Source organism: Sminthopsis crassicaudata, chromosome 5, assembly GCF_048593235.1.
Source record: "Sminthopsis crassicaudata isolate SCR6 chromosome 5, ASM4859323v1, whole genome shotgun sequence".
Classification (NCBI taxonomy): Eukaryota; Metazoa; Chordata; class Mammalia; order Dasyuromorphia; family Dasyuridae; genus Sminthopsis; species Sminthopsis crassicaudata.
This window is the reverse complement of record NC_133621.1, coordinates 108,699,582-108,727,113: the sequence shown is the minus strand read 5'-3', so window position 1 is coordinate 108,727,113 and position 27,532 is coordinate 108,699,582. Positions and strand designations below refer to the sequence as shown.

Here is a 27,532-nt window from a genome sequence, read left to right as displayed (position 1 = left end):
GATATGATTGATGGTGTGGGGTTTGTCACCAAATGACGGCAGGTACCAAAAGTCTTGTGAAAAATTCATAATGGCCATTCTCTTTGGCAAAAGGTAGATTTATTTAGAGGAACAGGTTATAGACAAATTAAAGAAATATAATACGCCAGAATACAATTAATACCAGGAATGATAAATGTGAAATGGAGTGGAAGAGTATATGAAAGACGAGCTCCTTAATGGAACTCACAATTAGCCAGTAGAAAGAGAGCATCCCATGAGGTTGGGACATGCCCTTAGCTGGCAGGCTAAATCCTGAAAGGAACACAGCACCCTAGAAGAGTTAGCTGAAAGGAGGAGAAGTGGGATTGGGAAGCATGATGGAGCTAGGAGAGAGAACATGTAGCATTGAGGGAGTGGCGAGAAGAAAGACCCACAAGGCAGAGGGTTATGGTGGACTGATCCTAAGGAAGGCAGCAGTAAAACCATGGGACATTATATATATATATATATATATAATTTTATAGGGAAATTTTAGCCTCAGGGTCCCGAAGAAATTTGGATTCTCACTGGATTACCTTTGGAGAGTGGGACCAAGGATCTAAACTGATCTCCATTATCAGAACCTTCTTCCTGCTTTCCTAAGGGATTAATTTTTATCAATTCCTCTGTTAACCACACCTAACATTGAAGATCTCATCATATATATACATATATATACATACACACACACACACATACACACATTTTATATATATATATACATATATATATATATAAAATCACAGATTTTTCTGCTTATATAACCAGGGCTTCAGAATGAGGAGGAAAAGAAGGATTGGGGGTATGGTTGGGGAAGAAAGGAGGGAGTCTAATCTGTTACCTCACCAGGGACTAAAAAATACAGTGGAGATAATAGCTGAAGTAGGAAGTAGGGTTAGAGAATGGAACAACAAGGCCCCTTAATGTAGGCAAAACCTTCTAAAGTCAAAGACCACTAAAGAGCTTAGAGTCACTCAGAATGACATTTTCTACTTCTTTCTGAGTAAATGGAATTCCAAAGCTAGCTTTTCTTCAGCTCTCCTCAAGCATGACCCCAGGAGAACCCAAGTTTATTCCCTCCTGCACACACTCAGGTATGCCCAAAAGGACTTCTGTGCTTCTCCCGGCCAGCATTCTAGATGATCTTCTAATTCGCCTCCCCCCATCCCGGATGGCTCCTTCCTTCTATTCCTCCCTCTTTAGGACTCAGAATTCCCTCTCCTTCCCCACTCAGAGCTCAGAAAACCCTCTTCCATGCATTCCTGCAATTTGGAGCTGACCTTCTGTTGCCTATTTTAAAAAACGGGGACTTTTTATATATTGGAAACCTGCATGTATCAGCTTTTCTTTTTACTAATACATATTTTCCTAATGATAGTTACGGTTTTATCATTTGTAGTTATCTCTTCCATATATTGCTAACTTAATTACTGCAGCTGTCTCCTTCAGCATGGTACTTTTGAGAACCACTATTCCCAAGGATGAAAAAGAATAAGGATGGTTAACCCTAAATTCCCCAGGCCCTTCCAACTCTAGTGGTGATCCAGAGTGTCACCTTAAAACCTCTGTTGGCAGAACAAATTGAAGGTGAGGAGGAAAAAGTAGGAACAGTCTGCACTAGCAGGAACTTTACTTCACCCTTAATGAAGGATGATTTAGAAAATATCCTCACTTTTTTGGAGATCAGTCAGTCAGCTAACATTTCTTAAGAACTTCCTACATGCCAGGCCCACTAAGCTCTGATGAGACACAGAAAAAGTAAAAACTCATCTTTGGAAGGCTCCAATTCTAGGGAAAGAGACAGTTTGTGTCTACTTCAACCCCACTAGGACAGTTGTTATGGCTGTTCTAATAGTTAATGATGAAGACAGAGCTCTCGTTTTCCTGAGGTCTCAATAGAAGCTGCTAAATTATTTATTCCAAACAGACTACAGAATTTAATGTAATTTTTGCAGCACTGTTTTATTCTGGAAACACATTCTAATGGCGTGGAGGCTACAATTTCTCTCTTTTCTCTTTGGGCCATATTTTATCGCCCCTTTCTCATCATCTTCCGAAGGAAAGTATGGAAAGTACCATGGTAATTTGAATTAGTTTTTGCTACTGTATACTATTCTGGAAGATAAATGAATTTTTGTCTATTTTAAATATTCATGTTTCTTTATGAACTAATATATCATCACAGTTATGGTAGAATTTTTTCTCTCTAACTATATGAAATACCCTATCAGTCAACCTGTCAGGAGTGTATAATAACTTGAATTTGCAGCTCCTGGGTACCATTCATCTAAGGATCTTGGAGTCTCTATAAGTGTCTCCATTCTCTTCTTTATAGTGTCACTGAGAAGTAGATAAGTGTTTTCAGTGCATAGTAGCTATTGGCACATTAAGGAATTAAGTGATGTGCCCTTTATCACCTGTCACATGTTGAAAGAGACAGAACTCGGGATCTATGCATTTCTTTTCCTATGGCCTTCTATGGTTTTCATCAGCCTTGGAACAACATTCTCTCCATATTACCAGCCAGTCTACTCAGCTAAGACACTAGATTTACAATGAATCTCATTGTAATTCCCAGGAAGTAACATCTTCCTACCCTTCTACCAACTGCCAAGAGATATGCCCCCAAGATAGATTTAGAAATGTTGTTGGTTTAATGAGAACCCTTTCCCTTTCTAGTTTATAATAATAGCTGGCATTTATAGATCACTTTAAGCTTTGCATAATGCTTTAGATGGATTTTCTAATTTTCTCCATACAACCACTCTGTGAGATTAGCCGACTATAAATTTTATTGTCCCCACTTTACAGATAAGGAAACTGAAACTCAGATTAAGTGACTTGTTTTAGTCATATACTAATTAGAGCTAAAATCTAACCCCACAGCTCCCTTGATTCTGTGTCTTTCCAGTTTTTTCCAGACAGACTCATTTATTTTATTAATATGATTATTAGATAAGACACTGAAGAGAAAAGTTATAGATATATCTTGATATTCATAAAGTTTTTGATAAAGTCTCTTACAGTATCTTTGTAAACGAGATGGAGAAATGTTAACTATATCCAGTTAGGTAACTGAATAACTATTTCCAAAAAATAGAGATTAATGAATAGATGCCAGTCTGTCTGTAGGACAGTCTTTGGAGGCATACCACAGGACTCTGCCATTGGCCCTGTCCTGTTCACCATTTTTCTTTGTCAGTGACCTCTGGGTACAGATTAATTGTGCAACTTCATCTGTGGCCTCCCCTCTCCAATCTCCTGGGTATAAGGGAGCTGAGAGAGTTGTTGAGCTTCCAGGCTTTCGCAGTAATCAAGTGTCTTTCCTCTACCCCATGGTGCCCTGGGAACACCACCTTTCAATTGCTCTGTTCCTCTGGAGAGAGAGGGACTCTACTGCCTAGTTACTCCCTTGCTTAACCCTCCCCCCCCCAATAATTTTTTATTCCTCATCAGATACGTTTAGAATTCCTTAACCTGGCACCCCAGAGCCTGCCCAACCTTCCTCCTTTTCAGCTTTAGCTCATATTTCTCTTCTCAACTCCTCTTGCCTCACCTTTTGTCTCTGCATTCACATGCCCAGAATGTATTTCTTCCTCATCTTCACCTATTGAAATTATTCTCATCCATCAAGGCTCGACTTAGGTATCTGAAAAACCTTCTCCTAACCCTCCTCATGCCACACTCTAAAAATGAGCTCTTCCTACTCAAGTCTCCTTAGAATACTTTACATGGTTCTGCACTTTTCCTCCTACTACTCTCTGGCTTTGGTTCATAAAGTGTATGTGTGTGTGAGTGTGTGTGAGTGTGTGTGAGTGTGTGTGTGTGTGTGTGTGTGTGTGTGTGTGTGTGTGTGTGTGTGTGTGTGTGTGTGTGATTTACCCCTTGGGAGACTCAACTTAAGCATGAGAAGAGATTGTATGTTTTTTTCATTTTTTTATCTCCAGGGCTTAGCACAGAGCATTACACACATTGTTCATTCATTTTTAGTGATCCCATTTGGGACTTTTTTGGAAGGGGTTTGCCATTTCTTCTTCCAGCTCCTTTTATAGATGAGGAAACTGAGGCAAACAGAGCTGAATGACAGGGATCATAGATCTGAGGCCAGATTTGAATTCAGGAAGAGAGGAGTCTTTTTTAACTCCAGGCCCTCAATCCACTGCACCACTTAGATGCCCACTGCACTACACACAGTACCTGTATGATAATGTTTGTTGACTTGGATTTTCACTACAAGTTCACCCCCATTCTTTTCTAATACCCCTGTGATAACCTACTATCAGACTGCAACATTTTCTAATAGTACAAAGGATTGTAAACAATGGTGAAATTGCTTCCTCCTTCAGCCTGCTGCTTCATTGTTGAATCCAACCAAGTTAATAATAATAATTTAAGGTGCCAATGCTGCTGTCTTTTTATCCGGTGATCAAAGCTGAGGACATCCTAAAGACTGCACATAATTCCTTTCAGCAAATTCATATTGCATTTTTGAACTTTTCAATTGCAAAAATGTAAAAGAGAAATATAAGTCACCAAGGCCCTATTCTCATATTTCTACAACTGAAAAAATTCAAACTGCATATGAAGTTACTGGAAAAAAAATTAAAAGCAGGCTCCAAAGAGGTGATAAGTTTAGATCTCTGCCTCCCAGCAGAGAGTGGAGGACTTCAAAGTTAGAATGCATTGTCAATCTCTGAGCTGAAAGTTTTGGCTTATTTGTTTTTCTTTATTGCCAGGGAGAGCATAGGAGTGAATTGGGAAATGACTGTAACTTCAGGATAAAAGTCAACTAGAAAATTTATTTTTTGAAAGAAATGAAAAATAAGTCATCAGAAATAGTCAAGTCTGCTTTGTACATCTTCTCCTACCATGCATTTGCCCAAATGATCTTCTCTGCCCAAAAGGCACTATATTCCTTCTCTGCGTTTCTGAGATTTTACCTTTCATAAAGCATTCCTAGAAAATGGGATATGACAAGTAAAATTCTGGCACAATTTGGCTCTCATGGCCCATATCTGAATTGACACTTCTGAATCTCCTAGTCTCTCTAAGAGAATACTCAAGAAGTTCATAGACACAGAATTTAGGGTTCCGTGGGATTAGCCAGGAGTGTGTCTGGGTCAGTAACAGATTTATGATCATCATGAAGACTGCATATTCACATAAGAAGGAATAGCAAATGCAATTATTTCTTGTTGCCTTTGGGTGCACAATAAAACCAACTCCTTTTGTTTGCTTCTTCAAGGGTAATCATCTGTGAGCCCCACTTCCATTCAGATGAAACTTTGTTTATTTTGAGAATATTGATATTAGAGTGGCTCAGTTTCTTCAGGAGTGGATTTACTGAGACAAAAATTTCATCTTTTAAGTACCAACAGTTAGATTAATGTTTATGATCAGCTAAAAACTCTAGAGGATTTAACATTCTTTGTTTCCTCTTCATCTACTCTGCTACTGTCACGTTAGAAGTGAAAGTAAATTGCACAAATCTACATTGCATATTTTTATCTGCCCTCTGGATCATGTGCCCAAGGATATCATGACCTACAGGTGATGAAACTTTCTATACCTAGCTGACAAAGTCAGCCAAAGGATTCATGATCACCCACTCAAGGTTTTTACAATCTTTGATCCCAGTACCACCTCCACTCTTAGGGCAATAAGTCAAGGAAGTAATTCAAGGAGTCAGATTCTAAGTCCAGAAGACTTTGCCCCCCCTTCCCCAACTTAGTTCTGAAGCATATACCTCCTTAACAAATATTACAGACTCCCGTCATGATATAGCCTGTTACTTATATTCACAATATTGTTTGTTGGTCTGGCACATATTCTGGAACCTAACACAAGATCCCCTCAAAGCAAAATAAAATTTAAAAATAGTAGAATGAAACTTAGAAACTATTACCTCAGTGTGTGGAACAAACAGAAAATAGGAATGAATTGGGGGGGGGGAGTCGGAGAGAGTTGGCAAACTTTTACATTTGTCCAATTTTCAAAATGAAAACCATCTTCCTAAGGCAAACTGGGCTATACCTAACCTTAAAGGGGCTCTCAGAAAGAATAAGCAGAGTCCCCAAGGTACCTCTTTTATAACAGTACATTACCCTTGGCTAACAATAATTTATTCACAGATTGTCAGAACTCAAAGGCCACTTAGGTCAGTGGTTCTTAATCAGGGAATCTGTGGATTTTTTTTCCAGTACTTTGATAACTATATTTCAATATGATTGGTTTTCTTTATAATTCTATGTATTTTAATTTATGCATTTTAAAGCCTTATTCTGAGAAGAATTCTGTGCGCTTCACCATGGAGGAAAGAAAATAGTCTGGGCCTTAAACAATGTAGGAACAGTTTAGATTTTAATCTGGATTCAGATGTTGCCTCCTCTATGAAGTGTTCCCTGATTTCCTCCTCTTTTTTGTAATGTTCTTTATTGATATAGCACTTTATATTTCTCTTACATACTTAACTGTATTATTTTATAATGGACATACTTGTGCATATGTCCTATTCTCCTCTGGACACTTTACATCTCCCCCAGTAAGTATATAGCACCATTGCCTGCATGCAATAGGTGTTAAATAAACATTTGCGAAATTAAATTGAATTCTTAATGTTTGGGTCCCCCCCCCCATCTCCAAAAATGGGTGCCGTTTCTGGGAATCGGTCCAATGAGAGCATATTCCAGTTGCTAAAAGTAAGAAGCATGTCTACAGAAGATATGGGATTGCCATATATTTCCACTAGATTCATTTCCTTGGGATCCCCACTATACTTAGTCTAACTAAAAACCTATTTCTTTACTATAAGGCCTTAAAAGAATGTTCTTTCTTTTCTTTTTCCAGGCAGTATTATGAAATGCTGTACAACACAGCCGATGAGCTTCTGAACCTGGTGGTTGACCAAGGAGTCAAGTACACGGAGCTGGAGTACATTCATGCCTTAAATCTGCTGCACCGAAGTCAGACAGGAGTTGGGGACCAGACGACGCAGAACATGAGGCTTCAGCGCCTCAAAGAGATCATCTGTGAGCAAGCCGCCATCAAACAAGCCACCAAGGATAAGAAAATAACCACCGTGTAATCCGAGCCTCCACAAGCTGTGATGGCCAGTGGCCACTACATGTGTTCTCAACTTTGTTTTGTTATCTGTCTTCATCATGCATCCTTCTGTATGTTTTCTGATCAATTCTACACTGAGGGATACTTACTCTTACTGCTAGGGGAGGGAAGGTTTTCTTTTCTTTGTACTAACCCTAAAGGGAGGGTTTAAAGTGGTGACTCCCAAAAGAATTCAGAGTGTGAGTGGAAATGTTGGGAATGGTTGAGACCTGAGTAGGGAAGGAAGAATACACAGTTCCTCTCACCTCCTTAGCATATAAACACTCTGACATTTTGAAAGAGAGTCCCTTCCTGTAATCTCGTTGATCTAAAAGATGTTATAAAGTTTCTATTCATAGACAGTAAGGTTCTCACTCCCTTGATGCTATTAATTTTTACTACAATGAAATATCTAGCTCTCTACTCATCTCTCTTTGCCTTTCTCTTGCCAAGGCCTACCAAAGCAGTTAATTGAGTAGTCAAAGCAGGCCACAGGCTCCAGCAGGGATGGCCTTCCCTCCACATCCCGAGAGGATGGATCACCTGCTTCTGTTCCGCCACACACAGGGTAGTTGTGTCGTGGAATATTTTGCTGCCTGGGTTGTCTTTGTCTCTGCTTTTTCTGAACCAAGAGCCATGATACTGGTGGCAAGGAGCTCGATCAACCATGGAAGCAGGGATCCCCCCACTGTCCAAGAGGACAGGAGGAGGACTGGTCATTTACTGGGAAGTGAACATGCTGCCTTACTCGCTGAGTCCGAGCCAGGAGCCTCAGAGTCACCACGGGCGCTGACGCACCACATGAATTCCTCTCTGACTGATTGCTTTTGTCGGTCACCTTTCCTCTAGTTCAGTTTGCCCAGGCCCGCTCACCAGACTCGCGAGTGTTGTTGGTTCTCATAGTTTAGACATTGTTGAAACCTTAGAAGGGCACATGGCCCACGTCTGTGCTCCCCGTTCTTTGCAAGGAGAACCTCTACCCATTGTGGCCTCTCTCACTGATGGTCTTGAATTTCTCAAACTGCTTGTTCAACTGTGGACTTGGAGAAAATGGAAAATTAAAGGATGTTTCGAGAACACTTAAAGTTTGTCTCTTGTATTGTTTTTATTTTAATTTTATTAGGTCTCCATGGCCTCTGAAATTCTTTTCTCGTCCCAAATCTCTGATCCTATGATCCTCCTAATTATCAGCATTGCAAAAAGGCAGTGTGAAACCTGGAATGCCTGAGGCAGCATGTCCTAGTGTTAGAGGGCCGGCCTTAGAATCTGCAACTCAATTTAATAAGCATTTTTAGCACCAGTTATACGCCAGGTACCATAAGCTTCTGGATATACAGAGACAAAAATGAAACTGTCTCTGCTCGCAAGCCTAGCCTTCTTCTACAGGGTGATGTGGGTTCAATTCAATTTAATAAACATTTCTTAATTGCCTACTGTGTGCTAGGCACTGGGCCAAACACTGCAGAAACAAATAAGAAAAAGACTAGAAAAGTTTACAAGAAGCAATCCACAAAAGGAGGCAGGAAAGGGACTGGAGGATGGGGACCGGCAGAGCAGTAGATGAAAAATGGAATGAGTTGCAAGTCTAGTCTCTGCTCCCCATAAAGGAAAGCATTTGGGAGGAGGGAGAAGGCTGAGGGGGAGGTAGTGCCAACAACAGCACAGGGAATACATTAGAAGTAGTGATGTGCGGGCAGCGAGGTGGCACAGTGGATAGAGTGCTGGCTGGGCCAGGAATCCCTCCAAAAAGATTCATCTTCCAGAGCTTAAACTTGGCCTCAGTTTCCTTATCTATAAAGTGAGCAGGAAAAGGAAATGGCAAACTACTCCATTACCTGCCAATAAAAGCCCAGATGAATCAGACATCGCTGAAAAATGGCTGAAACGGAGGATCCAGACTTGTTGAGCTACATTGATGAAAATAATTCTTTATTATCACTGCTAGTGGAATCTTCTATCCCTTCAGGCTTATGCAGAGAAGTTCTTAATAAATGTTGAACTGTTCTGGGTAAGTGTTGTTAACCTCAGGCCCCTGGACTTCTAAAAACAATCTGGTCATCATTTCAATATAATTGCTTTCTTTTGTAATCCTACAAATTTTATTTTATGTGTTTAAAAAAAAAACTTCTGGAAATAATAACCAGTATTTATATAGCACAATAGGATTTAAAAAGCACTTTACAAATATTATCTTATAAGAAGAATCTATTTGATACACCAGACTGATTGATAGAGAAGTCCAAGACTTAAAAAAAAAAAAAAAAAAAGTTAAGAAATCTTGGACTAGATCAAGGAAAAAGCCAGTCTATCTTGGAGATTTTTAGTCTGTGATTTACAGGCATCCTTCACTTCCGAATCCAATTAAAACAACCAGTTCAGGCATTTTCATCTCATCAAAATTTGTATCCCCCTTATCTGTGGGATTTTTTTAAGTGACTGCATCCCAACCGTGCTAGAACAACTGATTTCAGGTGTGTGCCTCATTATATGCATCCAATTTTAGCTATAACTAGGTCTTTTCCACTTCTGATTACATACCTTGTAATTAGGCACATCTCGTGATACCCATACCTTATGAGAATGACTACTTCCAGCTCTTGAAAGACAGGTTGTTGTCTGCTAGAGCTGAAACAAACCCAGGCTATCAGTGAAGAGTTCAGCACTCCCAAAGCCCCCGACTCGGAGCGAGGGCTCGGTTAGCTGGCTCCTCACCGAGAACCACTGCCTGTAGAATGAGTTTGTTCACAGCTGCCTGATTGCCTCTTGGAATCTTCCCTCCTAGAATTATTGTGACCTTGAAAGAAAAGTTGAAGGGAAAAGCTAAATTAAGAGATCTTGATAAGCCCTTGTTATGAAGCTGTCTCCCACCAAATTCTTTGAGGTTGCTTGCAGTAATTTTCACAGCTTCTACTCCCCTCTCCCTGAGTTCTGTATCTTGGGTCCCTGTAACTGAACTGCATTTACATATCACAGCTCTTGAATCAGGGAGCCTGAGAACTGGTGGTCTTGGACCGGGAGTGTGGCAGTTCCAACTTGAATCTGCTTGGAAGTCAGCTGATAATACAAATCGGGACTTGGAGAAAATGTTAAAAATGCAAATTAAATTTTCAGTTGTATCATCTTTCTTTCCTAGAGAGACAACCTTTAAATATTTATCAGCATCTCTCTGTCTTGAATCTTTGGAAAGTATCCCTAAATATGGTGTTCCCCTGGTCCGCTCAGAGAAGTGTTGGAGCTCCAGAAGTTTCCAGAGTCAGGAGCAGGGAGTCCCACTTTAAAAAAATGGCAGCGGCTCAGCCCCAGCAGCCAGCCTGTCAGCTTTAGAGCAGACTGACTGGGACAGTGTGATTTGAGGAGGCAGAAAATGAATGTCCTCCTAACTGGATTCAGAAACAGATGCTGACAAGGGCGTCGTGGTGTGGTCAATAGAAACTGACCCATCTGTGCGGCGCTGATGGTAACCGATAATCGAACTGGCCGCCTGCTTCTTGGCAGAGAAGTAGGGGCTACGAGTATAGCACGAGGCTTATATCTTCAGATATCATCTGTGTGTTGACTTGTTCTGCTTAAGCTTAACTGTTGTTCTGTCGTTTTCCAGTCATGTCTGGGTCTTTATGACCCTACTAAAGGTTAAATGACTCGTCCAGGGTCACATGGATAGGAAATATAAGAAGCTAGATTTGAACTCAGGGAGAGGAGTTCCTGATTCCAGGTCTATGCCCCTTTTGCTGAAATGTACTTATTTATTTCAAGAGAATTCTATTGTGGGAAAATTGGAGAAACCATTGGGAAGTGACAGACATGTCAAAAAATAGAAGAGCAATAAAACATCAAAGGAGAAAAATCTCTGGCTTGCAGTCAGCCTGCTCCAGTGAAAGGAGAATTGGCTCTTGGTTCAAGTTCTGTCTTTGATGTTTAATATCTAGGTGACCTTATCTCAATCTCCCTTACCCTCACTTCCTCATTTGTGAATGAAAGAATGGGACTGGATCAGAGATAATAAACATGAGTCCAGTGGGCAACATATGGCCCACAGCACTCCTGAGTGCAACTTAAACCAAATGAAATTGGTAAATATATAACAAAATAAATAATTAAAATATAGTAAAACATAGATGGACAATTAGGGGTCAGAGTGGATAGAGAGCCAGGGCCAGGAGTTTAGAAATCTTGAGTTCAGAACTGGCCTCGGACACTTAGCAATTGTATGAGATCTTGGGCAAGTTACTCAACCCTGTTTCCTAACTATAAAATGGCCCGGAGAAGGAAATGGCAAAGCAGTCTAGTACCTCTGCCCCCAAACCCCAAATGAGGTCACAGAGTCAGTTAAAAAATGACTGAACAACAAGAACAAAACATAGATAATGTGAACGTGGTTTTGTAGGCAATGTACAGCCTGCAGGGATCCTTACACATAATTTTGCAGGCTTTTTTTCTATTTGAGTTTGACACCACTGGACATTCCCGGCTCTCTTATATTTCTATATTTATGACCCTACAATCAACTTCCTAGGTCTGGGAAAGTCAGGACAATTCTGTTTCCTCATTTAAAGAATAAGGATGATAAAACCTGCCTTTTTGTGAAGCTCAAATGAGGTACTATAGATAGAATTTTTAAAGTAATCTAGTACAAGGGTATAATATATCACCATCAGCAGAGTTCTACTTGAAAAATCAAAAGGTGTAATGAGATGTAGAAACCCGAGACTGTTCGTCCTAAGGTGGCAGGGATGTGAGAGATTATGCATAATGCGAAAAAGGTAGAGTAAGTTGGACTTAATGTAGAGAAGGTGTAATGAAATGCCAAGAACAGGAGAGCACAAAGGACAATTAGATTCAGGAAATATCCAAACCTTGTCCTAATTAGGCTTCGGTGTAATAAGGAGTGCATCGCTAATAAGTGTGTGATCAGATGTGAAGCCCAGAAGTTACGCCTAGAAGCGGAGCAGCTCTGTGATACACCCGGCTATGGATGGGGCTGTCCTCATTTGGCTGGGGTGCAGGGCACTGCCTGGAATTATGAAGGGAATATGATGAGATGTCTACCACAGGGCTATCCCTGGAAACAAAATGTTGTAATGAGATGCACACACCAGACAGCACTTGTTCCAACCAGGCTGGGATGTAATGGAATGTGCCTAATTATCAAGGATGTAGTAAGATGCAAAACCCACCAGAATTAAGCCTGAAATAAAGAGGTGTAATGAGATGCAAACACCTGAAAGGAGTTTCTGCTAAGTGGGCCGGGTGTAATGAGATGCACATAATTTGAAGGATTGTAGTAGGAGGCCAAAACAACCGAGTGAGGGCAGGAAATTTAGCAGGGGTAATGAGGTAGGCAGCAGGAACAGGTTGTCCACGCTCCGGCCGGGCTGCGATGAGACACACATCCCTCAGCGAGCTCCAAATCCAAAAGACATAATTTGTTGACAGTTAAAAGTGAGATGGAAGACGGAGAATAGGAAGGACCCCTACTTGAAGGTGGAAATGCAAATCATTAGCAAGGGATATGGGAAAGGGAGGGAAAGTACCCTGCTGAAAGTGAACGGGGAGGTGGGGTAATGAGATACAACACCAATTTTGGACTTAGGAACTCCTGTTTTTCTGCTTCTGACCCTTGGCTTGTGACTTCATCTTGAAGCATCCTTGAAAATTGTCTAAGACTGTTAAGTTACAAACTAGTTGTTGATTTGCATGGGGGAAAGAGATTTCCTCAACAGAGATCCCTACACAGATGAAATCTAAGATCCAGGGGCAGTCAGGTGGCTCAGTAGATAGAGCATCAGCACTGAAGTCAGGAGGACCAGCTCAAACACAACACTTCCTAATGTGTGACCCTGGGCAAGTCACTTAACCCCAATTGCCTCAGGAAAAAAAAAAAAAGAAAGAAAGAAATTTAAGGTCCAGCTCCCTACCCCACCTTCAAACAAAATAATAATTTTGGGAGGTGACAAAAAAAATCCTGAACCCTGTGTGGAAATGAAAAAGAATAAGATGCTCACACTTGGACAGGAGGAGAGCCAGCATTAGCCCTCACTTTGCACAGATCAAACATTCTAGTTTGCTTCCTGAATTCTTCATTTCTCTCCAGGTTCTGCTCCTGAATATTTGGGCTTATATCTCCATCATAGCCTAATACCTTGTAGCCCCTTCCTTCCTAGCTCCTCCTGGAACATCCGTTTTAGGGAAAGTGCCTGGGCCAGTTATGTTCAATCTCTCATTCCTCTCTAACCTAGGGTCCCACTCTCTGGTCTTCTTTCTTCACCCTGCCAAGACTCTTTCCTTCAATCCCCACTTTTATATGTAGTCTTTCCCCATTAAAATGTGGACAGGAGTTTTTGCTGTTTTTAGCTCAACAAAGCACTTCATCTCTCACTGCCATCCCTTAGGAATGCCTATTTTTCTTTTTTTTTACTTGAATACTTTATTTTTCCCCCCAGTTGTAGGGGACATGCTAGACCCTGACCCTGGGCCTTATACTAGCTTATGAAAATTACTAGCATAAACATTTTCTGAAATCACCAACATAAGAATGTTTAGACTTGATGGGCCCATAGAAGGAACACCTGCCCAGTAAGCTGTTCTATGAACTCAAATAACCAAGTTGCTTATTTTGACTAATTCTGTTTTTCAGACCCTGTAGTTAAGCTACTATCTGAAAGGGATTCTGTTTTTAGCAACTTTAGCATTCATAACATGGCTTACATCCAAAATTTTGTTATAAAAGCTTCCTTCTCCTGACTCTTAATTGCCAATTAGTTGCCAAATTATTAATAATCCAATATACTGGATGTAATAATCCAAATTATTACATATCCTATATATTATATACATATATTTGCATATGTATGTGTATACACACACACACACACACACACACACACACACACACATCCCCAGCAGCAGGCCTTCAGAGTGATGAGACAGCAGCAGCTTCTGGAGCTCTCAGCCCACAGACAACTGGTCAGAAGGAGATTAAAAGGGTTCTTTGCTGATTCTGGGGGCAAGACTCTGCTGGATTACTCATACAGAGTATGAGTATATACAGAGTATATACAGAGATCCAGATTGCAGTCCCAGGGTGAGGAGGAGTGTCCATGAGAAATTATGCAAACACAAGATACAAGAGAAGTATAGTAAGGTAAACAGGGGGAAATAATATATTTAAAAACTACTTGCATCCCTAGATGGGAAAATGATATCTGTAATTCTTGAGAACTGTATCTGTTCTTGGGGCAGTTGGAGGGCCATATATGGATGGAGGGTGTGGTTTGAAGGGATTCTGATGTGATGATATCAAAGAAAAAGACATTAAGGGGTGGGAAAAGGTCTGTACTAGGAGAAGAGGAAAGGGGAGGTCAAATGGGACAAAGTAGATCCCATGAAGAGGCACAAAAGATCTATTATATTAGAATGGTGGATTCAATTCACAATTCCACCAACAATACATTAGTTTACAAACTTCTCATATCCCCTCCAACAATTTAGTAGTTTCCTTTTCCATCCTGTCAGCCAATCTGACAGTTGTTTTAATTTGCATTTCCCTAATCAATATTGAACCGCTAGTTTCTTGGTCATATCACTTCCTACATAAGGTCTTTCCTGTTCCCCTACACTGCTACAGGTCTCACCCCCCAACCTCAAGTTAGATCAAATCTGCTTTTTATGAATTTTCTGTATACTTATGTACATATACATTATCTTTTTCTTGTTTGAATTTAAGTTCCTTGAGTTCCTTTTTTTTTACATTTTAATTTTTTTAATTTTATAATTATAACTTTTTTATTGACAAAACATATGCATGGGTAATTTTTTACAACATTATCCCTTGCACTCACTTCTGTTCTGACTTTTCCCACCTTCCCTCCACTCCCTCCCTTAGATGGCAGGCAGTTTTATACATGTTAAATATGTTATAGTATATCGTAAATACAATATATGTGTGCAGAACTGAATTTTTTGTTGCACAGGAAGAATTGGATTCAGAAGGTAAAAATAACTCGGGAAGAAAAACAAAAATGCAAACAGTTCACACTCATTCCCCAGTATTCCTTCTCTGGGTGTAGCTGATTCCTTGAATTCCTTTAAGTTCCTGTTTCTCCTTTGTCTTTGTACACGCCCACACACACATACACATCTGACCCCCCTACCCCACCATGCCTGACACAGTGCCTGACACATAGAAGATAATTAATACATGTTGACTGACTGATTAGTCAATATAAGTATTATCCCCATTTTCATGATGGGAAAGTAGAAATTTAAAGAAATCTATTTGCTTGGCAGCAGTTAACAAAGCATCAGTATCAGTATTGGAACTGGAGTCCAGGTTTCCTGACTCCTAACCCCCAGCTATTTCTATTATTTAAAACTGTATCTGAAGCAAAAATGACAAATGAAGTGATGAGGAAGAAGCAGCAAGAAGACATTCATTCATTCATTCATCTTTCTCTTTATTTCTTTCCCATTTTCCCTTATTTTTAGAAAAGTTATTCCATGTGAATAGTTTTCAATCCAATCCTTTCAGAAAGCCACGATGTGAGTCTAACAAATAAATAAAATGTTATTAATATGAACACTTCTCAGACGACGAAGCTGGGTCAAAAATCTATGTTCAATAAGGTGCTTGTGCACATTCATGCTCCTCAGCTTTCATCGAGACTACAATCAACTCACTAGACTGACCCATTTTTTCCCTATTGGAGCGCTCAGTTCCTCTGCGGTAATGGTATACTATACCAATTCTGTGAATTGAGTTATTTTCATCCTCTGTCAACCTGGTTCCATTTACAAAAACATAAAATGACTAGAAGAAAATCTGTTTTCTGTTTTTCCATTCCCTTCTCTGACAACCTAGAGTTATGTTAAACTTTTCAGTTGTCCTGATGGAAGCCAATGTTAATGGCTTTGAATGAGAGCCGAAATTAACTTTTTTTAAGATTAGAGAATGTAACATTAAAAAGTCACATTTTTAGGGACTAATAAAGCAAAGTGCTGAGCCTTTGGGTGATGAAATAGCTGATATTCAGTCATCTATGACATGACATAAGATATTTTCATATAGGTTATAGAAATTTCCATAAATTTTTATGATGTTATCATTTGGGGGCTTGAAGTACCCTGTTATTTTTCTTTCTAAAAAATTTGATACCTATTTTTTACAGCACAGTTATTTCTTAATATAGCCCTTTCTTCCCAACCCAATAAGCCTTTCTTTAAAAAAAAAAAAGTAAATTAAAAAAAATAAAACTGGGCTACCTAAGCAAGTTGTGACTTAGAAGTTTTTCTTTGATGTTGTAAGGAGAGGGAAGAAACCAATGCCTGAAGTGGCAATGTGTTAAGGGCCTACTTTGTGCTAGGCTAGACACTATGCTAGGCACTGGGTTTACTAGTACAAAGAGTGAAATAATCCCTTCTCTTAGGGAATATTCATTCTAAGTCTTCTGAAAGAGAGGAGCTAGAGATCTCCTACAAGTTTCGCCTTTCCTTCTAATCCCTTCTCCTAAAATATTTGGCAAATTCTAAAGTGAGGCATAATGAAATTAAAACAGTCATATCTCAAATATGACAAACAAACATATCTCAAAGGTCTGACATCCCTTTCCCAATTTCCAAAAGATTCTGATTTTGAAGAACTTCACTGACTTAAAGGATGATTCCTTTACCCCAGAAGCAGCAGATAACATGCATACAAATTGAGGTATGTCATGTGTAAATTGAAGCTCAAGGTGAAGTTCTGGTTCACAAACCAGGTCGACAAATAGAGTCAGGCTATGAATAGCCTACTGGTGGTCTGGAGAAGTAGTGAATCAGCCAATAAAAAGGTAGAAAAGAACCAGAAGACCCCAGGAGACAAAAAAGGCAGGGTGGATAGGAGGCTAACTGAGATAGGAAAGTGTGACAACACATGAAGATGAACTTGATTACCAAATGGAGACACAGGAATGGGACATGTGCTTTTTCTCATCTGCTTCTCCTTATGAGCAATGATATAAATTTGTAAGAGAGTGGCTGGCTGGGCCCAAGAACAGGAATGAAATTTAGCCTGCAGAAATCTATTACAGGACCCACATCTCATTCATTCACTTCTCTAAGCCAAAGCTTCTTAAACTGTGGGTTCCAACTCCATTTAAGGTCATGTAACTGAATGTGAGGGTTATGAAATTATGATTTTCAGTAAATGTTTGGTTTGCATACCCATTTTATATCCCCCGGGTCTTTATATACCCAGAGTCACACAAAAATTTTGTGAGCAAAAAGAGATTGCAAGTTGAAAAAATTTAAGAAGCCCTGCTCTAAGCAACTGAACTGATTCCATAATGGACCAGCCTCTGACTCCAGGGCTATTTCTTAAACTGAGTAGACACTAACCTTTAATCAACCCACTGATTGCTGGTACAAATTGGTACTTATTATCTGGCTTGTGTAGCTTTATCTCTTATCACACAAAGAATAGGAACTGGCTTAAAATATGCTATTAATAACCAAGGCCATATTAACAACTGTAACTTATTAATAATTTATAGTAGCATCTCTTGACTTAGTTAAGCTGTAAACGTACCTCATCTGCATGATTAGTTCTTACCTTACTGATTAAGGGGGGAAAGTTTCTCTTGGTCATTCCAGTCCTTTCAATAAGCCATTCCAAGGTGGATGGGGCATCAAGATGGACTCCCAAATCAAAGAGACAATGAACATAAAAGGACCAATATATTTTCTTTGATAAGTGAGATACAAATAGTTCAATAGATTAAAAAATAAAAGCTCCACATTTTGGTCAAGAATATGGGAGTCTGCAAAGAGTGAAATAATCCCTTCTCTCAGGGAATATTCATTCTAAGTCTTCTGAAAGAGAGGAGCTAGAGAGTGCGCATTTATATTCATACACATGACCTTATGCCAATAATTCATATATTGAGGGTGACAATCTATAAGGAAATATACTGTAAAGGAACAAGGTAGTATGTCCAAAATGTTTCTGTGCATAATTGCACTGAATGATTCAAAACTCTTGCTTTTCACCTTGAAATGAGTCATTTGCTCTCTCAGTTTCCTCTTCCCAAACAAGAAATCTCTTTTTTGGAGTTTTGTACTATGCTAGTAAAGCTAGCAGAGAATGGGTACGATCATCCTGTCCTAGTCCAGCTTTCTTAGAGGGGCTGGGGCACAAATCTGATGATCAGGAAACCCCACATCCCTCCATGATTAGAGTCAGCTTCAGTGTGCATGAACTAGTGGACAGTAACAGAGCAGCAGAAGCACAAATGTGCCATCAATACATGGAGTCACGAATCAAAGCAATGAGAGGACAACAGGTACCTTAGGGGAATAAAAGGAAGACTTGGCTATTAGGCTTAGCAGAGAGGGCACTCACAAAGCATTAAAGATCTCCAAGAAAGGCGTAAGCTAAAGTGGGATCCAATGAGAGCGCCATGCTACTTGCTAGCTCTGGCTGGAGCTATGGTGCTAGAAACACCTCTCCATTCTTCTAGATGAGTTGCAGCTGCTATTGCAGGTATCTGAGAGTCTTTTAGGGACTCAGAAGCATGGTGAGGGCACTAAAACTATGGCCACGGAAGGATTTCATCAGTAGAAAGTCATACTCCGGAAATGTGGCTCTGAGCGGAATTGGCTTAGGCTATGAGAAGGGACGAGAACCTCAATGGAAGGTGTGTGGGAAAGCAGCACAAAGCCTCCTCTTAATGCTTATTGGGTTGGTACATGTGATTCAGGCACAGGTACCAGTGCACACTGACACTTTCTTTGCATTTCAGAGCCATAGGGTTGCCAACGGATACTGGGAGAGTGAATGATTTGCCCAGACTCATGTAACTAAGATGTGTCAGAAACAGGTTTTGAAACCAAGTTTTCTTGCCTCAGAGAGCATCTTTCTCCGTATCCAATCTTTTTTATGCTTAATACTTATGTTTTTTTCTGAGGAAGTTCAAAGAAATTTTTACATTATTACTCATCTCATTTTTCTAAGTTGCTTTGATGAAGATATATGGAAGGACAGCAATGTGGTGCAATGGATAAAGTGTTCCTGCTATCAGGAAAACGAGTTCAAACCTAGCCTTAGACACTTACTAGATGTGTGACTCTGGGCTAGTCACTTGGCCAAATTTGCCTCCGTTTCCTCAACTGTAAAATGAGACAGAGGACATGGCAAACTAGTCTATGGCCTGGAGGTGTGTGGGGTACTCAAGGAGGACTAGTATCTCTGGGGAGAAGATTTGCTGAGCCCCTTTCAAGGATGCTCATCCACTTTTGTGTCCACCACCACCCAACCTTCACCTGTAGTTTCAAGAAATTGTAGCATGCACAGTGGCCCCACCCTCAGAAAGGGTTCAGCAGTTTGGCATTGTTCACAGGTCTCAAACCTATGTTAGCCAGAGGGATGTCTACTCCATGCATGTGAAGATTTATCCCAGTGGATGGATGGATGACAACAATTTGTTCCAATGGTCAGCTAAAGCAGCTAAAGTAAGCATTGTGGAGTCCCCAGAACTTGGTCAGACTCCAAGATCGCCTGCTGCATCCCAGGCCATCAGCGTTCGTCTTGACTTTTGTCTCGCAACTGAACTTTGATGATCCCAGAAGAGAGAATGAGGTTGATAACTTCATGCAATTCTGTCTCATATGCAGTTTGCACATAAGTCAAGCCATACTATTGGTGGTCCTTTGAAAATAAAGGATGAACAACAGATCAACACTTCTTAGATTTAAAAATCATCTTGTCTTGAGTAAGGGCTTGGACTAATGGTCTCTAAAGTTCCTTCTTTTCAAATATCCTGTGGTTCTCATTTGATGTTGTTTTCTTCTTTACTCTAGATGGTATTACTATACTACATTTGCTATGCTCCATGGTATTCCAAACTCCAACTTGGGACCTTGGATTTCTGATTAGTGAATAGATACCATATTTATTCTGGACCTAGAACCTTCCCACCACTCCCAAACCATTTTAATGCCCTGTCACTGCATGAGTACCCTGTATACTTCCACTCTCCTAGTTTGGCTCTGAGGGTAACAAGCAAATCCACATCACCAAAATACTCCTTCTCTTTGGCTGCCATTCCCTGAATTATTAGAATGTAAATTTTGTGAAGGTAGGAACTATCTTATTTACATCTTCAATATGTAGCACAATGTTTGGCACATGATAAGTGCATTATAAATGCTTTTCCATTCTAGCCAGACAAGGGAAGCTTCCTGGAAATACTAAACTTTGAGAGCTGCCTTGTGAATAATCCCAAATTCAAGAATTCCCAAGTCCAAGAGCTCAGGCACCACCTTCCTTGGGGAAAAAGATTTCCTCAAAAGCCTGATTCTTAGAAAAGGAAGATGTCCAATGTGACCAAGAAGAGGACTAGAGACACCTCATGGAGGAGAAAGGAAAAGTGATAATTTTGACCATAGAAACTTTTCTTACTATTGCCATGAGCTTCCTGAATAGCCAAGGATCAAGCCAAAGGCAAATGCTTGTTCAATAGTCCCCAAAGTGTGTTTACTTTGAAGAGTTGTATTTGTTCAGTTTTTTCCATTGTATATCACCCTCCATGTCCCTATTTTTGGAGTGGTTTGCCATTTCCATCTCTAGCTCATTTTTTATAGATAAGGGAACTGAGGCAGAATTAAGTAGCTTACTCAGGGTCACACTAGTGTCTAAGACCAGATTTGAACTCAACAGGGTAAGCCTTGCTGATTCCCAACCCAGTGCTCTATTCACTACCCATCTAGCTCTCCTGCCTTTGAGGGGGTATGATTTTTAGTAGTTAAATGTTTTATGTTTCTATGGCTATTCATGGACTCCTGTGAATGCTTTGAATTTATGCATTTTTCTCTGAGAGTGTACTTTCTCATGGCTATACCATTGTCTGATACCCATCCTGTACAGTGCTTGTGTGGAAGCTGGGAACCTTATTACCCATTTTTGGGATATTTGAGCATGAATATATCGAATCCACTGTAATATTTTCCTGAAGCAACTCCATAGTGGGGGAATAAGTCAGAAAACTGACCCTGGGAAGTTAGCCTTGATCCATGTGAGCTCAGAGTCCTTTGGGAATTCTGAATCATGGATTAAATAGCCAAAATACTTCATTACAACCCTGTAAAATAGTTGATACAACCATAAAGGTCTCCATATTACAGTTTAGGAAACTCAAAATGACAGAAGTGAAGTAAAGTGTTATGGCCTCATAAGTAATAAGTTTAGGAGTTTGGGATTTAAATCTAATTCTGTCTCACTTCAGATCTAGCAAATTTTTTAAAAATCACTTAATACCAAGTCACTCAGACTTTTTGGACTTAAGTTTCAACTTCTAGAAAAGGAAGAATTGAACCAAAGGATCTCAGAAGTTCCTTTCATCTCCAGACTTATAATCCTATGGTTTATCATGTTACCTCTCAGTACAGAATCCTAGAAAGACTCACCAACACACACATTCCCTAGCGTTACAAGGAAAGTAAAGTTTATTTTCCATTGTTCCACAAAGACCCAAAGGTCAAAACTGATGAGCACCTGGTATTTTCAACATCCTCCATCTTTATGCCAGACATATTTCCTGGTGATCAAGATTGAGGAGCCGGGATAAGAACAATCACTCTCCTGCTGGAATTAAAGCCTGCTGTGATGCTAATAAAGAGCTGCTGGTGAGGAAAATAGGAAATAATTTATTACTTAACCCCTTCACTCCAAGGCACACCTCCTCCCAACCCAAAAAAGCCTGTCCAAGTGAAACAGAACAACTCCTGGTGAGTCCTACTGCTCAGTATATCCATTTGATCGATTGCCATGACTTGACCAACTAATTTTTATGGTTGCTTAAGTTTCAGTCGTATGTGAGTCTTCATGACCCTATTTTGAGTTTTTTTGGAAAAAACTAGAGTAACCGTTTGCCATTTCCTTTTCCAGCTCATTTTACAAGTGAGGAAACTGAGGCAAACAGGGTAAAGTGACTTGTCTGGGACCACATAGCTAGTGTCTGAGGCCAGATTTGAACTTGAGTCTCCTTGACTTTGAGCTCAGCACTCTATGCACTGTATTACCTCTGCTCATTTTACAGATGAAAAAACCGAGGACCCAAGGTTACACATCTAGTGTACGAGGCAAGAACTAAATTCAAATCTTTCTGGCTTTAATTCCAACACTCTATCTTCCATGAAAAGTTACCTTCTTAAGGACAGAGACTAATTCATTTTTGTTTTTATACCAGTTTTGAGCATAGTACTTGATATATAGTAGTAATGGTCATTGATTGATTAGGTTTTTATTAATTCTGGATTGGACTATTATAATGGCCACCCAACCAAATCCCCCATTCATCTTCCCAGAGACCACCAGAGTTTGGATTTATTCAAGAAAACCTGGCTATCCTCTTCCCTTCTTCTCGTCTTTGCTAAATGCATTTTCTATATTGAACCTACTCCCTTGGAAGTCTGATCTCTGCTTGGATACTGCTTCTATGGGAAAAATACCTTGTCTGGCAAATCAAACCACAAAACAAATAAGAAAGAAATTTTAAAAAGTAAATAGAACATTAGAAAAACTAGGTATGATAGACCTTTGGAGAAAACTGAATGGCGATAGAAAGGAATATACTTTCTTCTCAGCAGTTCATGGATCCTATACAAAAATTGACCATATATTAGGACATAAAGATCTCAAAATTAAATGTAGGAAGGCAGAAATAATAAATGCCTTCTTCTCAGATCACAATGCAATAAAAACTACATTCACTAAGAAGTTAGGGGTAAATAGACCAAAAAGTTACTGGAAAATGAATAATCTCATCTTAAAGAATGACTGGGTTAAACAGCAAATTAAAGAAACAATTAATAATTTCACCCAAGATAATGACAATGATGAGACATCATACCAAAATCTGTGGGATGCAACTAAAGCGATAATAAGGGGAAATTTTATATCTTTAGAGGTTTATTTGAACAAAATAGAGAAAGAGAAGATTAACGAATTGGTGCTGCAACTTAAAAAGCTAGAAAAAGACCAAATTAAAAACCCCCAACCAAAAATCAAACTGGAAATACAAAAATTAAAAGGAGAAATATTGAAAAAAAAACTATTGAATTAATAAATAAAACCAAGAGCTGGTTTTATGAAAAAGCCAATAAAATAGATAAACCTTTGGTAAATTTGATCAGAAAAAGGAAAGAGGAAAATCAAATTGTTAGTCTTACAAATGAAAAGGGAGATCTTTCCACCAATGAAGAGGAAATTAGAGAAATAATAAGGAATTACTTTGCCCAACTTTATGCCAATAAATTTGATAACTTAAGTGAAATGGATGACTTCCTCCAAAAATATAGGCTTCCTAGATTAACAGAGGAGGAGATAAATTGCTTAAATAGTCTGATTTCAGAAAAAGAAATAGAACAAGCTATTAATCAACTCCCCAGGAAAAAATCCCCAGGACCAGATGGATTTACAGGTGAATTCTACCAAACATTTAAAGAACAATTAGCCCCAATGTTATATAAACTATTTGAAAAAATAGGGTATAAAGGAGTCCTACCAAACTCCTTTTATGACACAGACATGGTACTGATACCTAAACCAGGTCGATCGAAAACTGAGAAAGAAAATTATAGACCAATTTCCTTAATGAATATTGATGCTAAAATCTTAAATAAGATATTAACAAAAAGACTTCAGAAAATTATCTCCAGGATAATACACTATGATCAAGTAGGATTTATACCAGAAATGCAGGGCTGGTTTAATATTAGGAAAACTATTAGTACAATTGACCCTATTAATAATCAAATTAATAAAAACCATATGATCATCTCAATAGATGCAGAAAAAGCATTTGATAAAATCCAACATCCATTCCTACTAAAAACACTTGAGAGTATAGGAATAAATGGACTATTCCTTAGAATAATCAGGAGCATATATTTACGACCGTCAGTAAGCATAATATGTAATGGAGATAAACTGGAACCTTTTCCAGTAAGATCAGGAGTGAAACAAGGTTGCCCACCATCACCATTACTATTCAATATAGTACTAGAAACTCTAGCCTCAGCAATAAGAGCTGAGAAAGAGATTCAAGGAATTAGAGTAGGAAATGAGGAAATCAAACTATCACTCTTTGCAGATGACATGATGGTATACTTAGAGAACCCCAAAGACTCTGCTAAAAAGCTATCAGAAATAATTCAGAATTTTAGCAAAGTTGCAGGATACAAAATAAATCCACATAAATCCTCAGAATTTTTATATACCACCAACAAAATGCAATAGCAAGAGATACAAAGAGAAATTCCATTTCAAACAAATGTTGAGAGTATAAAATATTTGGGAATCCATCTACCAAAGAATAGTCAGGAATTATATGAGAAAAATTACAAAACGCTTGCCACAAAAATAAAGTCAGATTTAAATAATTGGAAAGATATTCAGTGCTCTTGGATAGGCCGAGTGAATATAATAAAGATGACAATACTCCCCAAACTAATCTATTTATTTAGAGCTATACCAATCAGACTCCCAAGAAACTACTTTAATGACCTAGAAAAAATAACAACAAAATTCATATGGAAGAATAAAAGGTCGAGAATTGCAAGGGAACTAATGAAAAAAAATTCAGATGAAGGTGGTCTAGGTGTACCTGATCTAAAGCTATATTATATAGCAGCAGTCACCAAAACCATTTGGTATTGGCTAAGAAATAGACCAGTCGATCAGTGGAACAGATTGGATACAAAGGACAAAAAAGGGTACATTTATAGCAATCTAGTCTTTGACAAACCCAAAGATACCAACATTAGGGATAAAAATTCATTATTTGGGAAAAAGTGTTGGGAAAACTGGAAATTAGTATGGCAGAAATTAGATATGGATCCATACTTAACACCATATACCAAGATAAGATCAAAATGGGTCCATGATTTAGGCATAAAGAACAAAATCATAAATAGATTAGAGGAACAGAGAATAATCTACCTCTCAGACCTGTGGAGGAGGAAGGAATTTATGACCAGAGGAGAACTAGAGATCATTATTGATCACAAAATCGAACATTTTGATTACATCAAACTAAAAAGTTTCTATACAAACAATACTAATGCAAATAAGATTAGAAGGGAAGTAACAAATTGGGAAAATATTTTTACAGTTAAAGGTTCTGATAAAGGTCTTATTTCCAAAATATATAGAGAACTGACCCTAATTTATAAGAAATCTAACCATTCTCCAATTGTTAAATGATCAAAGGATATGAACAGACAATTCTCAGATGATGATATTGAAATTATATCCACTCATATGAAAGAGTGTTCCAAATCACTACTGATCAGAGAAATGCAAATTAAGACAACTCTGAGATACCACTACACACCTGTCAGATTGGCTAAGATGACAGGAACAAATATTGATGAATGTTGGAGGGGATGTGGGAAAACTGGGACACTGATACATTGTTGGTAGAGTTGTGAAAGAATCCAACCATTCTGGAGAGTAATTTGGAATTATGCCCAAAAAGTTATCAAACTGTGCATACCCTTTGATCCAGCATTGCTGCTATTGGGCTTATATCCCAAAGAAATACTGAGGAGGGGAAAGGGACCTGTATGTGCCAAAATGTTTGTGGCAGCTCTTTTCGTAGTGGCCAGAAACTGGAAGATGAATGCATGTCCATCAATTGGAGAATGGTTGGGTAAATTATGGTATATGAAGGTTATGGAATATTATTGTTCTGTAAGAAATGACCAACAGGAGGAATACAGAGAGGCTTGGAGAAACTTACATCAACCGATGCTGTGTGAAATGAATAGAACTAGGAGATCGCTGTACACTTCAATGTTGTATGAAAATGTATTCTGATGGAGGTGGATATCTTCAACATGGAGAACTCACTTCTAGTTGATCAATGATGGACAGAGACAACTACACCCAGAGAAGGAACACTGGGAAGTGAATGTAAACTGTTAGAACTACTGTCTATCTACCCAGGTTACTTATACCTTTGGAATCTAATATTTAATGTGCAACAAGAAAATGGTATTTACACACATGTATTGTATCTATATTATATTGTAACACATGTAAAATTTATAGGATTGCCTGTCATCAGGGGGAGGGAGTGGAGGGAGGGAGGGGATAATTTGGAAAAATGAATACAAGTGATAATGTTATAAAATAAATTACTCATGCATATATAATGTCAAAAAATTTATAAATAAAATTTAAACAAAAAAAAGAAAAGAAAAATACCTTGTCTGGGCTGGACACTGCGTCATTCAGCTCCATGGGTACATATAGAACTTCTCACTGTTTCTGGCTTCTGCTTTCAATTGGAGTGCTGTCTTCCTCATGACAAGGGATTCTTCCATGCTCTTTTAATCAAAGCCCCCAAACTTTACATATATCTTGGAGAAAAGCAACAACTCTTTCATTCAGCCTTGAGATTAAAGGGAAAACCCTTGACCAGAAGAAGCTTTTTATCTTCACAAGGAGGGCCTTTGCTCCAGAAATTAAGACTCTTTAGAATAAAGAGTCTCATTATTTGAACTCTATAGTTAGCTCAACATCTTTTGAACTTCATTATTATAGCTTAATAATAATATTAATAACATTAACACTAGGTTTTCTATTGGAAAACCTAACTATTTGTCTTTCTATCTTTTTCAGGTGACTAGGCTACCCTTACTTAACATTTTACATTGAGGCTGCTGGGTCAACAAATTGTCAGGGTATTCAGAATCCAGGGTCCCCTCGTCTCTCAATTTCAAAATCTTTCCTACTCTTCCATGCAGGTGATAGGGTGAAAGAGCATTTTGGGGGGACAGGGAATTGGGAGAGAGTGGAAGCCATGCAAGCAAAAATAGATTCAAGGGGCCAAATCAAACATAGATAATTAATGCATAATTATGCATGATAAGTATATGAGAAAATTGTAAAACTATGTATATGGGAGATTCAAGGAGAAAGCATTAGTGACTCAGGAATGAATTGCTTCTATGGAGTGTCCTCATCTCTAACTCCTTCTATTTTAGACTTTCACATTATGCTTTCTTCTCTTTTTGCCTTTATTCCCCTGTGAAAATCAAATTAAAATTTCTTACTAGAATAACATCCTCTTTGGGGTACAGACACAATTACACAATATTATATTATTTTTCCTCATTGATCAGAAAAAAAAAATTCCCACTATATTTTGTAGCCAAAAAAGAAAATTGTTAGCAACTGGAACTAGAACTTTAATGATACTAAAAATCTAAACATCATTCAACTTAAAACTTTAAATCACATCTCTTCCTACACAAATCCCCATTAATCCATCATCAAAATAAGGTTGCTACTTCTAAAGACTTTGACACCTAATTCCCTGCTTGTACAACTTTATTGCCTGGGTGAAAATATACTGTCTCCTTACTTTCATTT

At 38.7% G+C, this 27,532-nt stretch overlaps 1 protein-coding gene across 1 annotated transcript in view; it reads left to right on the top strand.

The window, feature by feature from the left end:
- EXOC4 (exocyst complex component 4) overlaps nucleotides 1-8,207 on the top strand; it is a 911,913-nt gene extending 903,706 nt beyond the window's left edge. The window contains 1 exon segment of the mRNA XM_074267888.1: nucleotides 6,868-8,207. Within this exon segment, the coding sequence (XP_074123989.1) occupies nucleotides 6,868-7,105 (238 nt within the window). The 3' untranslated portion in view covers nucleotides 7,106-8,207.
- The last annotated feature ends 19,325 nt before the right edge of the window (nucleotides 8,208-27,532 follow it).